This window comes from Petaurus breviceps, unplaced genomic scaffold (assembly GCF_028583685.1).
Source record: "Petaurus breviceps papuanus isolate PSGF00001 unplaced genomic scaffold, PetGlider_PUasm1.0 191, whole genome shotgun sequence".
Taxonomy (NCBI): Eukaryota; Metazoa; Chordata; class Mammalia; order Diprotodontia; family Petauridae; genus Petaurus; species Petaurus breviceps.
This window is the reverse complement of record NW_027185811.1, coordinates 1,581,955-1,595,365: the sequence shown is the minus strand read 5'-3', so window position 1 is coordinate 1,595,365 and position 13,411 is coordinate 1,581,955. Positions and strand designations below refer to the sequence as shown.

Sequence of the window (13,411 nt, the reverse complement as noted above, 5' to 3'; positions counted from 1 at the left end):
ACCTCTCTATGATTATTCCTACCATTATTGTTTTAACGATTAAATTACACAACAGAACAAATATATAGATATTTTTTTAAGAGGTATGGAGGGAGTACATTCCAGACGTGGGGACAGCCTATATAAAGAAAGAAATGGGCCATTATTTTCATGTTCTAACACTCATGACCTGTGTGGGTTATTTCTTTGCAGATGATTTGCCCAGGAAGCGGTTGCCTCAGCTGTATAAACCTCCCACCCCGGAGATGCTGGCATACCTCGATTTTAGTGTTTCCACAACTGGCATGCTTACAGGAGTGAAGGTAGAGTTAAGGGATCATGTTCAAATGCTAGCTCTGTATCAACAACAACAAAAAATTGTTCTGTTTGGGCACAGAGGGCAGAACTAGGAGCAAGGGTGAAAGTCATATAGAGGCTAATTTATTTAGGCTTGATAGTGAACAAAGTTACTACTAAGTAGAACTGTTCCAAAGTGGAATAGGCTGCTTCAGAAGGGGATAGAGACCCCTCACTGAAGCAGAAGGTGAATGCCCCCTTGTCAGGTTGTAGGAGAGGTTTCTTTCAGGATTAGGTGGCTGTTGAGGTGCCCTCCAACTCTAAAATTCTCTGATTGTGTGAAATTGCACTTAAATACAATCCCTGCCCTGATTTTCCTCCATTCCCAATCTTGGCCATATAGTGAACCAGTTCAGTTTTACATTGTTGCTCCTTGGCCTATTTCCAAATCCCAGGAGGATTCCCAACACCATCCACTTGGGTAAATGTATTAACTAGGTTTACTACAAATTTATGTTAATCTCGTCAATCCCTCTTTATCACATTCTTTTTTTTTTTCCATGAAAATAATTTATTTTTTCCCTCTCTCTTTTTTTTTTTTTTGCTTTTTGGAGGGCAGTTGGGGTTAAGTAACTTGCCCAAGGTTACACAGCTAGTTTGTCATGTGTGGGTGTTAAGTGTTTGAGGCCGGAACCGAACTTGGGTCCTCCTGACTCCAGGGCCGGGGCTTTACTCACTGTGCCACCTAGCCGCCCCCTTCCCTCTCTTTTTTATTTTTTAGTTTACATCATTCATTTCCACAAGATTTGTTAAAGATTTTCTCCCCGTTTTCCCTACCCACCACCCCAAAACATCAATCCCACTGAATATCCCCTCCTCCAATCTGCTCTCTCCTATATCTTCCCCTATCCCCCCTTCAACTTTCCAGTAGAGCACGGTGGATCTCTATGCCCCAGTGCCTGTATATTTCATTTCCCAGTTACATGTAAGATAGTATTAATAATAGTATATATATATATATATATATATATTTTTTTTTTTTTTTAAACATTTGATTTTAAAACTTTGGATTCCAGATTCTTTCCCTTCCTCCCTCATTACCCACCCTCACTGGGAAGATAAGCAATTCAATATAGGTTGTACATGTGTAGCTATGCAAAATACTTCCATAGTAGATATATTGTGAAAGACTGACTATATTTCCCTCCATCCCATCCCCCTCCCACTTGTTCTGTTCTCTACTATGATCCTGTCCCTTTTCAAAAGTGTGCGCTTCCAACTTCCCTCCTCCCCCAGCCTGCCCTCCCTTCCATCATCCCCCCTCTCTTCCCCTTCCCCTCTATCCTCCTGTAGGGTGAGATACCCTATTTAGTGTGTATGTCATTCCCTCCCTTAGCCAAATTCAATGAAAATAATAAGGTTGACTCATTACCTTTTGCCTTCCTGTCCTTCCCCTCCATCGTAACAATTTTCCCTTGCCTCTTCTATATGAGATAAATACCCCATTCTGTCTCTCCTCTCATTATATTCCTCTCTCACCTTTTAATTTCACCTTTTAAGTATCATCCCTTCCTATTCAATTGGTCCTGTGCCCTCTGTCTATGTATATCTGTACACATATATACACACACTCACATATGTATTCATAGGCCCATATACCCTCCTATATAGACATATGTATATATGTATACATATATATACACCACATAGCCATTCTTTTATTTTTTCCTGACTCTTGGTTCCCCACAGCTAGTCTCGAACAGTGCCTCCTTACATCTCTCACATGCCATTCCGCTTCCCTTTCCTTTTAGCAGAAAACTTCTTGTTATACTTAGATCACAAACTGTGAGCTCCCTCTTTTGCACAACTGTGTATCCCACAATCCCTTGTCATCATCCCCCATTCTCTCCTTTATTTCAGTCTCTGAACAAGAGGTGACTTCTTACTCAGGCAACTCTTCAACTTTTACCCTTGATTCCATTGCCCATTTGCTTTTCTGTCAGACAAATTATCTTCTCAGTCATCTCTTCTCTTTAATCTTTGATCTCTCCTCCTATTCACCAGCTGCTACTTAGAAAGATACCATCCTTAGAAAAATTTCATTAGCACTTAACCATTCTCTCAAGCAATTATCTTTCTTTTGTCCCTTTGATGCCAAACCCCTTGAAAAAGGTGTCTTTGCTCTACATTCATTGCCTCTACTTCTGCTTTCAACCCTGTGCAATCTTGCTTCCATCCTCATCGTTCAGTAGAAATGTCTCTTGCCCAAGGTTTCAGTGACCTCTTAATTGCCAGATCCAAAAGCCTTTTTTATTCCTTGTCATTCTTGATCTTTTTGCACCATCTGACCCTGTTGACCACTCTCTTCTTTCTAGGTTCTTGCAGCACTGGTTCCCCTTCCTTCTCCTACCTAGCTGAGCATTTCTTCTTTGTCTCTTTTTTTTTTATCTTTATCCATGTCCCATGCCCTGAGGACATGCTGCAGGGCCCTCCCTTTGGCCCTACTTCTTTTCTCTCTGCACACACATTCTCAGTAATATCTACTGCCATGGATTCGATTGTCATCTATTTACAGAGGACTCCCAGTTCATATATCCATCCCTAGTGTCTCTCCTGGTCTCCAGTCCTGTCTCACCAACCGCTTATTGGACGTTTTAAACCAGATGTCCCAAATGCATCTCGAACTCTTTGTGTTTCAAACAGTTCATTCTATTTTACCTTCAAACCTGCTCTACATCTGACGCCATTTTTCTTGAGAGTACCACCATCCTTCAACCTGAAGTCTTCTTCAGGTCCTCACTCACTCACCACACATATCTAGCAAGTTGCCACGGCTGGCTTATATGCAGCCCTAACAACCGCTTTCCCTTCTTTGTCCTTCTGTTTCTTCACATCACAGCCACTCCAGTTTAGATCTCAGCACCTTTTGTCTGCACTATTGCAGAAGTCTCCTATTAGTCTTCCTTCTCCACAGCCACCAATGTGGTATTTCTAAAGGATGGTTTTTGTGCTCTCACTCACCTGCTTACAGAACACTAGCATATCCCAGGATAAAATGCAAACTTCTCATCAGGACATTTAAAGCCTTTTACACACTGGCTCTAGCCTGCCTTACTAATCTTATTGCATATTACTCCCTTCATGAACTCTACATTCTGGCCAAACCAGCCTGTTTGCTATTTCTTGTAAAAGGCCTTCTACCTTCCATCTCTGCCTTTGCACAGGATATCGCCTATGCCTAAAATGCACTTTCTCTCTCTCTTCTCCCCCAACCCCTCTCTGTCTCCCACCCTCTCCTCACCTATTAAAATCCTCTGCTTTTTAAAAAATTCAGTTCAGGGGCAGCCAGGTAGCACAGCGAGTAAGAGCACCGGCTCCAGTGTTGGGATGACCTGGAGATCAAATCCCGGACTCAGACACTTAGCACCCACCCAGAAACACCAAGCCGTGTAACCTTGAGCAAGCTACTTAACCCCAATTGCTTAGGGGCAGCCAGGTGGCTCAGCGAGAAAGAGCACCGGCTCCGTGGTGGGATGACCTGGATCAAATCCGGGCTCAGACACTTAGCACCACACCCAGAAATAACTGGCTGTATAACCTTGAGCAAGTTACTTAACCCTGATTGCTTTAAAAAAAAAAAATTCAGTTCAGGTATAACTTCTTACATCATGAATTTCCTGACCTCCTCAGCTGTTAGTACTCCCTCAAAAATGACTTTGTATTTTCTTGGTAAGGGACTCTGGATTATAGTTATATGTTCACGTTGTTTCTCCTAATATAAGAGCAGGAACTCTCATTATCTTTGTGTTTCCAGAGTTTAGCATTGTGTAAAGCTTGTAGCAGGTGATTAACAAATGCTTGTTTATTGATTAATTGATTGCCCTAGGGCCTTCTCTTCATTGTTAACCTACTCCTCAGAAGCCTGGAGCTAATGCAGGTTTATTATTCCAAATGGTGACATTTATCATAATTATTATTCCCTCTACAGTAATCCAAGTCACCCTAAATTGCCCATTTTCTCAACTTAGCACAGTAGTTAATGGTGTGATGTGTTAGATAATTAGAATTACAGCTGTTGGGAAGTCATTCACTCAAGAATCACACTTTAGTCTAACCCTTGCATATTATGGATAAAGCTCCACTAAAATCCTACTCCTGTGGTATCATAGTATAGAAGTTACCTTAGGTTCTAAAAGGCGATGTCAGCATGATCCAAGCTTTGATAAATGCTCCCTAGTTACAGAGGCTTGGAATATAGGCCCAGTGTCACTGTCATTCCAGAACCAGCCCAACTAGGTTTGGATAGGTTGGCCCCAAGGTCATCAGTTTTTTTGGTCACAACAACTCATCCAACTGCTTTCAAGAGGAGCTATGAATCTCCTTTAGTAAAGAAAGTATCCATGCTGATGTAGTCATAAGTGTTTTTGAAGCATTGCAGTCAGATAATGAGAATATCAGCCAATAAGAGGCCATAGGTCCGAGCTTTTAAAAATTGAGCTTTTGAAATGAGGATTTATTTCCATTTATGGATTTTTTTGTTAATTTCTCCATAGTATTGGCAACTAAACTAAGAGATATGTTAAAGTTTGAGAATCAGAACAGTTCTTTGAAGTCCAGGGCAGGGTGGGTAATGGGAATCACATTTCTCACTCTTACACTTTGAGAGGTTTGGGAAAATTAAAATTCGTGTGCAGCCAACTCTGGGCTGCCCCACTTGACTATTCCGGCCAAACCTGTTGTTTCGCCCTTGGAATCACCATTCTGTCTTCCTCTCTGCTTCATGCCTTGCAGATGTCCCACTCTGCTGTAAATGCTCTTTGTAGGGCCATCAAACTACAGTGTGAGCTGTACTCCTCCCGGCAGATAGCCATCTGCCTTGACCCCTACTGTGGGCTTGGCTTTGCACTCTGGTGCCTCTGCAGGTAAGGGTTTCAAACTGAGAAACTGTCAGAAGGGAGATGGTAGACTGGGTTATTACCTTCCTACACTTAACTATACATCTTAATTTACTGTGATTTTAATCCCTTTTTAAAGTTCCTGATATTTGTTTGCTAAATACATCATAAATATTGATTTAGTCTTTATCCCGACTTTTTCCATTGAGTTGTTTTCATACTAGTTAAGATTGTAAGAAGGAAATGGCCTATTATTACCTTCTTCCTCTCTTACCCAGTAATCCCCTTCTTAAAAGTAGTGCCAAGTTGAAGGATGACACAGATAAATTAGGATATGACCAGACGATCAGAATATGCCCCCCTCAAACATGTTCTTGGCACCGGGGAACATGGTCAGATGAAGTGGTAGTGGGGGGTAGAAAAGGAGCCTCCCTTTTCTTGTCAGAGAATTGCCTGTGTTAGGGATAAATGCCACCTCCTCAAAGAGACATTGGTTCTTGAATGACTGCAACCCTGGGCCCAGTTCTTTTACATAATGGTCTCTAGGATTCTGCCATGATCTCATACATTTCTTCTCAATTCTCTCTCTGTTACAGTGTATATTCAGGTCACCAGTCTGTTTTAATTCCTCCCATGGAGCTAGAAAACAACCTTTTCCTTTGGCTTTCTACTGTAAACCAGTACAAAATAAGGGACACTTTCTGTTCCTACTCAGTAATGGAGCTGTGCACCAAGGGGCTTGGAAACCAAGTGGAAGTCTTAAAAGTAAGTGATTGGTGGTAAAAGTGACCAAGGAGATGGTCCTATAAGAATTAGAGAAACATTGTATTTTTAAAGGTCAGGAGAAGAAGGGACACCCCAGGTTGTCATCCATTCCATTGTCATCACAGGGAGGCCCTGAAAAGTCAGCCAGTCACAGAGCACTGACATGTCTCTACCCACTTTTCTGGCAAGTCCATTAAGCAGATTCTTAGTGATCCCCGAGGCAACTGTTTCTTAGCTCCCTGCTTTGAGAGGAAGAATAGTGAAAGTTGGGAGGATCCGTGGAAAGCTGGGTAGAAATGGCACCTTATATAAAGATGAGAGAACCACGGCTTCAGATGAGATTTGAGTTCTTAGATGCAAGAAGCAAAGACAATAGCTTCACTGTTTCAGTAGATCCGTTTTTGTGTTTTCAAATCGTGTGTCTGATTGATGGGGGCAATCAAGAAGTGACAAAAGAGCATCAGAAAAGCATTTTAAAAGGGGGAAAGTATGAAATGTCAACTTTCAGACTTTTATGTTACCTTGATTTTCTTTTGTGTGCCCAAGACAGTATTATTTTTAAGAACAGAAATGTGAGACTCAAAAACTGTACTCAAGAATTCTGCATTTGTTTGTTTTTTAAAGAAACTCATTTTCCCTTTGTAAAAGAGGGACAGGAAGGGAAGGCGAGATATTGTACAACCAAGAAACTGATGATTTGAAATTTAAAATAAAAATACACAATCATTATATCAGCTGGGGACAGTGCCTCTAATCAGTATTGCTTAGGCCCTCTAGCCCTCTAGTACCTGTCTAGAAAGAAAGGCGTAGCTAGTTATTTATTTGCCGGATGTGTTATTGATCAAACAATTTTACAGGCAAGAGGCATAAATCTGTCCTGTGTCCGGACCTGTGTGGTCGTTGCTGAGGAGCGGCCTCGTGTCAGCCTTCAGCATTCCTTCTCCAAGCTTTTCAAAGATATTGGCCTCTCTCCACGGGCTGTCAGCACGACATTTGGATCAAGAGTCAACGTGGCAATCTGTTTACAGGTGACCTTCTAGAAAGTTTTTTCACCTAAAGTTCCACTTCCTTTTGGAACCAATAAAGGAGTTAGTGCTCCTTACTTGTTCAGGAGCATATTTTGGAACTTCTTGAGCCTCATTTTCTTCTAATCCTCTTTTCTGTGTCCTTAACTCTGTACCATCAAGAGAATGTTTTTTAACAGGGTACCAGCCCTTCTCCAGATGTATGCTAGCTAACTTTGCCCCATTACTTCTAAACCTGGGATTGGAACAGAAGGGAAATAGCTGGAATTGAGGCTGATTTCAGTTTCATAGAATAAAGAGTGATTCAGAGAATTAAAGAGGATAGTAAGTTATTTAATCTTTAAATCACTTTAACAGATATTTCCCAACTCTTCTTAGCCATCTATGCCAGTTTCCTCGAAAGGTGATTTTGGGGTTTGTAACATTGGAGCATGGCCAGTGATTCAGTGTGATTTATACCCATCTTCCCTTTTTTCATCATCCTGGTGCTGTGTTGGCTAGTATAGTAGGCACCCTACCTTCTGGCCAAGCCCAAGGCAGGAAGAGGCTTCACTTATTTCCTAGTAAACCCTGAAAATTGCTGTAGCAGCTAGAAATAAAAGAGGAGGCAGAATTTGAGAATCTCACCTGGTTGCAGTGAGGCCCACTTGCTTATGCAGCTTCAGAGCATTGAGATGATGAACAATAGGGTGAAGTGTGGATTTTCCGTTTCTACTTACAAAGCCTTCACCAGCCGCAGAGAAATAGAAAGAAGATGGATACTTTTCAAAGTGAGGCTTATGTTCTTTATCTACAGGTTGAAATCTGTGTTGTTGCTTTTACTTTAAAATGGTGAAACAGAAAAAATGCAGAATGATTTCTATTTTCTGAATAAATAATATATTGGGATTTTTTTCTTTAGGGAACCTCAGGACCTGATCCAACTACGGTGTATGTAGATCTGAAATCACTGAGACACGACAGGTAAAGTAGTGTCAGATTTACATTATAAAGTCCTCCCTTTTGGAGTTGGCAGGTACCAGTTAAATGTACATTGAGTCAACATTTTTTTCCTTATAGAAGAAAAAAAAAGTTTTCTACTGAGTAAAGGATGGCATGCCTAAATTTTTATTAGCACTTGATGGATTTATATATGGGAACAGAAAAATTTTTATGCAGTGTTGGTGAGCTATATTTCTGAATCAGAGTAACAGTCACAAGATTTAAAGAGCCTTTGAAGGCCACGTAGCTGGCTCATGCCCCTCATTTTACAGATGAGGAGCCTTAGGCCTCAAGAGGTGAAATACCAAGCCCAGAGGTACACAATGGCAGCACCAGAATCAGTTCCCCCTTTGTGCATGAGGTTGTACTGGACACTAAGAAGGAATCAATCTAAAATAAGAAACGGTTCCTTCAGTCTTCCAAATATAGAAGGCCTAATGAATAAGTGGAAGAAGCACCAGGGCAGGGAGTCCAAAGACTTAGATGGGAGTCCTGGCTCTACCAGGACTCTAACAGCCGTACGGCCACAGGCAAGTTAAGGAACCTCGTTGAGCCTTGGATCCTTCATCTAAAAAGTGAGGGCGTTGATGACACCTGAGGTCTCTTCCTGCTCTCAAAGTCTGTGATTCTGTAAAAATGCAGATTTGTCTATGATTCTAAGATAATTCACTTCATCACACATTTATTAGGTTCTTACTATGTGTGAAGCACTGGGCTTGGTCTTGGAGATGACACAGACCCTCTTCTCATGGAGCTTAGAGTCTAGTGGAGGAGGGACACATCTACAGATAAGTAGAAGGGAAAATGAGTTAGTACAGTAAGAAAGGTCCAGGCAAAGTGTAACAAGAAATTGAGGGGTGGTCTGGGAAAGATGGTGCAGAGGAAGGGATCTGAGGAGTGTAAACACAGGCACAGACACAGCAGAGGGGGAAGGTAAGTATGAAGAGCAGTTCATTCCCCTGAAGAATGTGTTGTGTAAGATCAGGCTGTTCAGCTGAGTTGGAGCCAGGATGTGGAGGTCTTTGGATGCTACTGGTAGATTTCAGAGGTCTCTAGACTTCCTCCAATATCTGAGTCTTTCCTAAAAAAACTTGAGAACTTTTCCAATATTTGATAGGTTTTGCTGAATAATGAAAGTCAGCCTCTTATTTCTTCTGTGGCACGTATGCAGTTTCACAGGAACCCACAATATCAAAGCCTAGAATAAATGTCAGTATTTAAAAGATGTCACATTATAAGTAAGTAAAAACTTGATTAAATGCAACAAAGCCAATGGGAAAAAACCTAGAAGACTTGAGGTTACACTGACTACAGTCATGTGGGGAAAAGTGAATGAAAAGAAGTCAAAAGACTCCTGATGAGGAGTAGAAGAATGAAAAAAGTGTTATAATACCTTATACATTGAAATTAATTAAATTAAATATAAATAATTAAGCAAGAAGAAAATTAATAAATAGGGAGAATTTTCTGTGGCCTGGTCTTGCCCTCCCCAGTGGCAGCAGGTATCTTATAGTTATGATATTGATTAGGTGAAACAAGCCAGAGATGTTTTGAATTTATTTTTTCAAGGTATATTTAAAATGTGTGTGTGTGTGAGATACACACACACACACACACACACACACACAAAGTGAGAGAGAACATTTTCCTGATTGTGTTTTCTTTTTCATAGGGTTCGTCTGGTGGAACGGGGAGCTCCCCAGAGTCTACTTCTTTCAGAATCTGGAAAGGTAATTTGCAAGTTACCTTAGGTACTTTTACCTAAACAGTATGGTGTGGCTTAAAGTATACTCAGGTCATACATGACAACAGGATAGTAATTCATTAACGTTCAGAAACGAATCCCCAAGCTTACCTTTGCCAGTAGCTTGAAATTCTTCTTCAAGCTGCATTTTGCCAGAGTTGCAAACAAGAAGCAACATCAGCCAATTTGGATTTGTTTTCTCCCTAACCTTATCCTACTGTCTTGTAAAGAAGCTAATGAACAGAAAATAGTTGCATGCACAAGAAAGATAAACTGTGAAACCCAAATAAGGTTTTGATTTTTTCCTCCTGTGATCACTAATCACAGAATTTGGGGCTTAGAATGGACCTCAACAACTATCACATCCAACCTATATCTGAAAAGAATCCCCACTCTAACATATCTTGCAAGGGCTTACCAGGTTTCAGCTTGAAGACCCTCCAGTTTAAGACAAACTGGCCCCTCATGAAGCAGCACATTCCAATTTTGTAAGCTCCAGTTGTTAGAAACTTTTTCCTTGTTAGGCCAGCATGACCTATTTGCAGAATAAGTCTAATCCATCTTCCACGTTTCGGTCCTTTGAATACTTAAAAACAACTCTTGTAACGTTCTCAGTTTTCTCTTCTCCAGGATAACCCATTCCTAGTTCTTTTTAGTTGAGCTTCTTATGACTTGAAAATAATTTCCTGACAGTTTCACAGAGTAATGAGGTGAATGAATAAATGATATAAGAATCTCTCAGAAAATGTAGTTATTGGTAGGTTAGCGTTGATCTCTTCATGTCAAGTATTAAAACTTAGTATTTGTTTAGTGTTTACTCATCCTCAGCACAGTTGTACAGTTCTGTTTGTTCGGTAGTCAGGAAATATTTATTAAGCACCTGGTTAGTATATACCTTATTATGTACCAGGTACTGTGCTAAGCACTCACTTCAGTCTGTCTATGGAAGATCTAAGCAGAGGAGTAAAAATTACATAATTATTAAGTTGGCAGAAGGTAATAAATTAGGTAGATTGATAATAATCTAGACCCCCAAGTCAGGAACCTGCCTCCTGAAGGCCCTTTGTGACCCTAAGCACAGCCTCTTTGCATACTTTTCTAAAAAGACTACTAGGAATGTAATTTTGAAAGCAATATACAGTGAAGGCTGATGGAAGGACTCTTTAGAGTGATTGGTTTCGTAATGAAGACAATTTCCTGAACTTTGCTCAAAAAAATAGTCTAGGTGGGGCGGCTAAGTGGCACTGTGAATAGAGCACCAGCCCTGGAGTCAGGAGGCCCTGAGTTGAAGTCTAGCCTCAGACACTTAACACAAAAAACTAGCTGTGTGACCTTGGGCAAGTCACTTAACCCCAATTGCCCTACCTTCCCCCTTCCCAAAAGAAAAAATTAAAAAAAATAAAAGATAGTCTAGGGATAGATGCTGCATCTATGAATTCATTGACACAGGGAGCTCTCAAGTGAGAAAACTGCTTCTATCAATACAGCTCATTGCCTTTTTTGCAGTTTTATAATTGGAGAGTGACTTTGAGCGCTGGAAGATTGAATGACTTGTTCGTGGCCACACAGACATTACCTGTTAGAGGCAAGACTTGAAGCCAGGTGCTCCTGGCTTTGGCTACTACTCTCTGGCCACCCTACCATGCCTCCCACTCTAAAAGATAAGAATAAGATTTTAAATAACTTTTGACCAGCTAGAAAATTGTCCTGCCAAAGCAGAATGGAATTCAGTAGGAGTATGTACGGAGGAATGTACCTGAAGACAGCAAAGCAATAGTTAGAACCATTGACTCCATGGATGTTATTCAAAGGAAATAGGCCTGAGTTCATAGATGATGCAGACTTAATACAGTCAGTAGCGTAGCACAGTGTAGTGATGCTGTGGAGCGGAATGACCATCATGATCTGGGGATTTTCTATATTCTTCTGCATTGATATGACCTTTGCTTGCATAATTCTATCCAGTTCTAGTTTTAAAAGGATGTAGAAAAATTGAAAAGGCAAAAAGATCAAATAATAGATTTCCTGAATTTTTTCTTGTCAAAAACATAATAATCAAATTGGGTAAGAAAAGATAAAAGATATTATATATTTAAATAAAAATATTATATATTTAAGTGCTAAATTAGCATTAGAGACAGTAAGTACAAGGTAAATTTAAAGGTGAGAAAGAGCAAGCCTATGGGCTAGAACAGGGGAGGTCTTTTAAAAGAGCTGGGACTTGAATTAGTCCTTGAAAGAAAAGAGGATTTAGGATCAGATTAGGGGGAATAAGGTAAGCAAAGTCAGGAATTTAATTAAACGTATCACATATTCAGAAGACAACAGATCACCCACTTTCGCTAGACCAGTAAGTTTATATAGAATAGGAGTTCTTAATCTTTGTGTCCTGGTCCATTTTGTAAGTCTGGTAAAGCCTACGGACCCCAGAATAGTGTTTCTAAATGCTTAAAAAAAATTACATACAATTACCAAGGGAACCATTTTGAAATACTGGTATAAAAAAAAATTTTTTTTAATTCACAGACCCAAGATTAAGAACTCCTGGTATAGAGGAATCAGAGAAGATAAAGTTGGTTTCATAGCTTGAAACTAGATTAAAGATCAATGTGAAGAAAAAAATATATACTTTATTCTACTTATTGATTGATAATAAATGCTTATTGTTAATTGCATAGGCAATGAGAATTTGACAGATTCATCTGGCAATGATGTTTTAGTATGAAGTGAATTGGTTAAGAACTTAAGGCTAAACTTTTAAAAAAAAATTTTAATATGAATTAAAATATAATAGTAGTAATAAAAATGAAGAAATAGATGTATGAGGTGTGGATTGGCCAAGATGTGAACCAGGGCCTTCCAAGCAAGAGGAAAAAAAAACATAAAGACATGGATGATAAGCAGTAAAAACTTCTGACTGAAGCAACAGGCAAAAGAGAAAAAGTTGTGTCTTGCATTTAGATATAGTGAGATTGATTCTGGAAGGCCTGGATTAACAGTTTAAGAAGTTTGGACTTGGTATAATAGATAATAGGAGTTTAAGTTTTTGAGTAGGACTGGAATAATGAAAGAGAGAGGTTAGGAAGATTAGTCTCTTCACCTTGGGCAGAATGGAATGGCAGAGGAGAAGGCTGGGAAACAAAAAACAGTCAGATGATAGTTCTGAGTCTCACCTGGACATTGAAAAAGAAAGGGAGATGTAAATACGTGAGTGAACATGAAGGTAAAGGCTTTTTTCGCCCTGTACAGACCATAATGGCTGTTGTCCACTGAACCTCCCCCGTCCTTAGTCACTCTCCCTCCTTTGTCCTGGAGTGAAGTATCTGGCTTACTCTCTATTCCTCTTCTCCTCTGATGGCCTGGCCTAAACTGCCCCTATGCATTTGTGTTGATGCCCCTTCAAACACTAGCCATTTGCTTCCTCAGATCTCATAAATTGTTCTTCCACTCTCCCTCTTCTGTGTAACCCCAGATCTCACCGTTACCCACAAGTCTTTCATTTCCATAATCGTGAAACTCTGATGTACCTTTTATCATTCCATTTCTTTTTATGTCTGACTCCTGCTAAATTTAAATTCTTTGCTTTCATTGTGACTTCTTATTGCCCTCAACCCCTCGGTACTTTCTCAGGCCATTATTGCTGCTGTGACTACACTTCCCTCCCTTTTCAGACTTGACCCTAGTTAGCTAGTTCACCTCCACACTGTCTTCTGTTCTTGAATCCC

General features: G+C 40.1%; 1 protein-coding gene across 2 annotated transcripts in view; it reads left to right on the top strand.

Annotated features, from left to right (window-relative positions):
* Window positions 1–13,411, top strand: part of DIP2B (disco interacting protein 2 homolog B) — a 201,471-nt gene that overhangs the window by 168,237 nt on the left and 19,823 nt on the right. For both annotated transcript variants that reach the window (XM_069092563.1, XM_069092562.1), the window contains 6 exons: window positions 193–302; window positions 5,068–5,198; window positions 5,768–5,936; window positions 6,794–6,964; window positions 7,863–7,924; window positions 9,615–9,672. In XM_069092563.1, coding sequence (XP_068948664.1) covers window positions 193–302; window positions 5,068–5,198; window positions 5,768–5,936; window positions 6,794–6,964; window positions 7,863–7,924; window positions 9,615–9,672 — 701 coding nt within the window. The remainder of the gene's footprint in view (window positions 1–192; window positions 303–5,067; window positions 5,199–5,767; window positions 5,937–6,793; window positions 6,965–7,862; window positions 7,925–9,614; window positions 9,673–13,411) is intronic.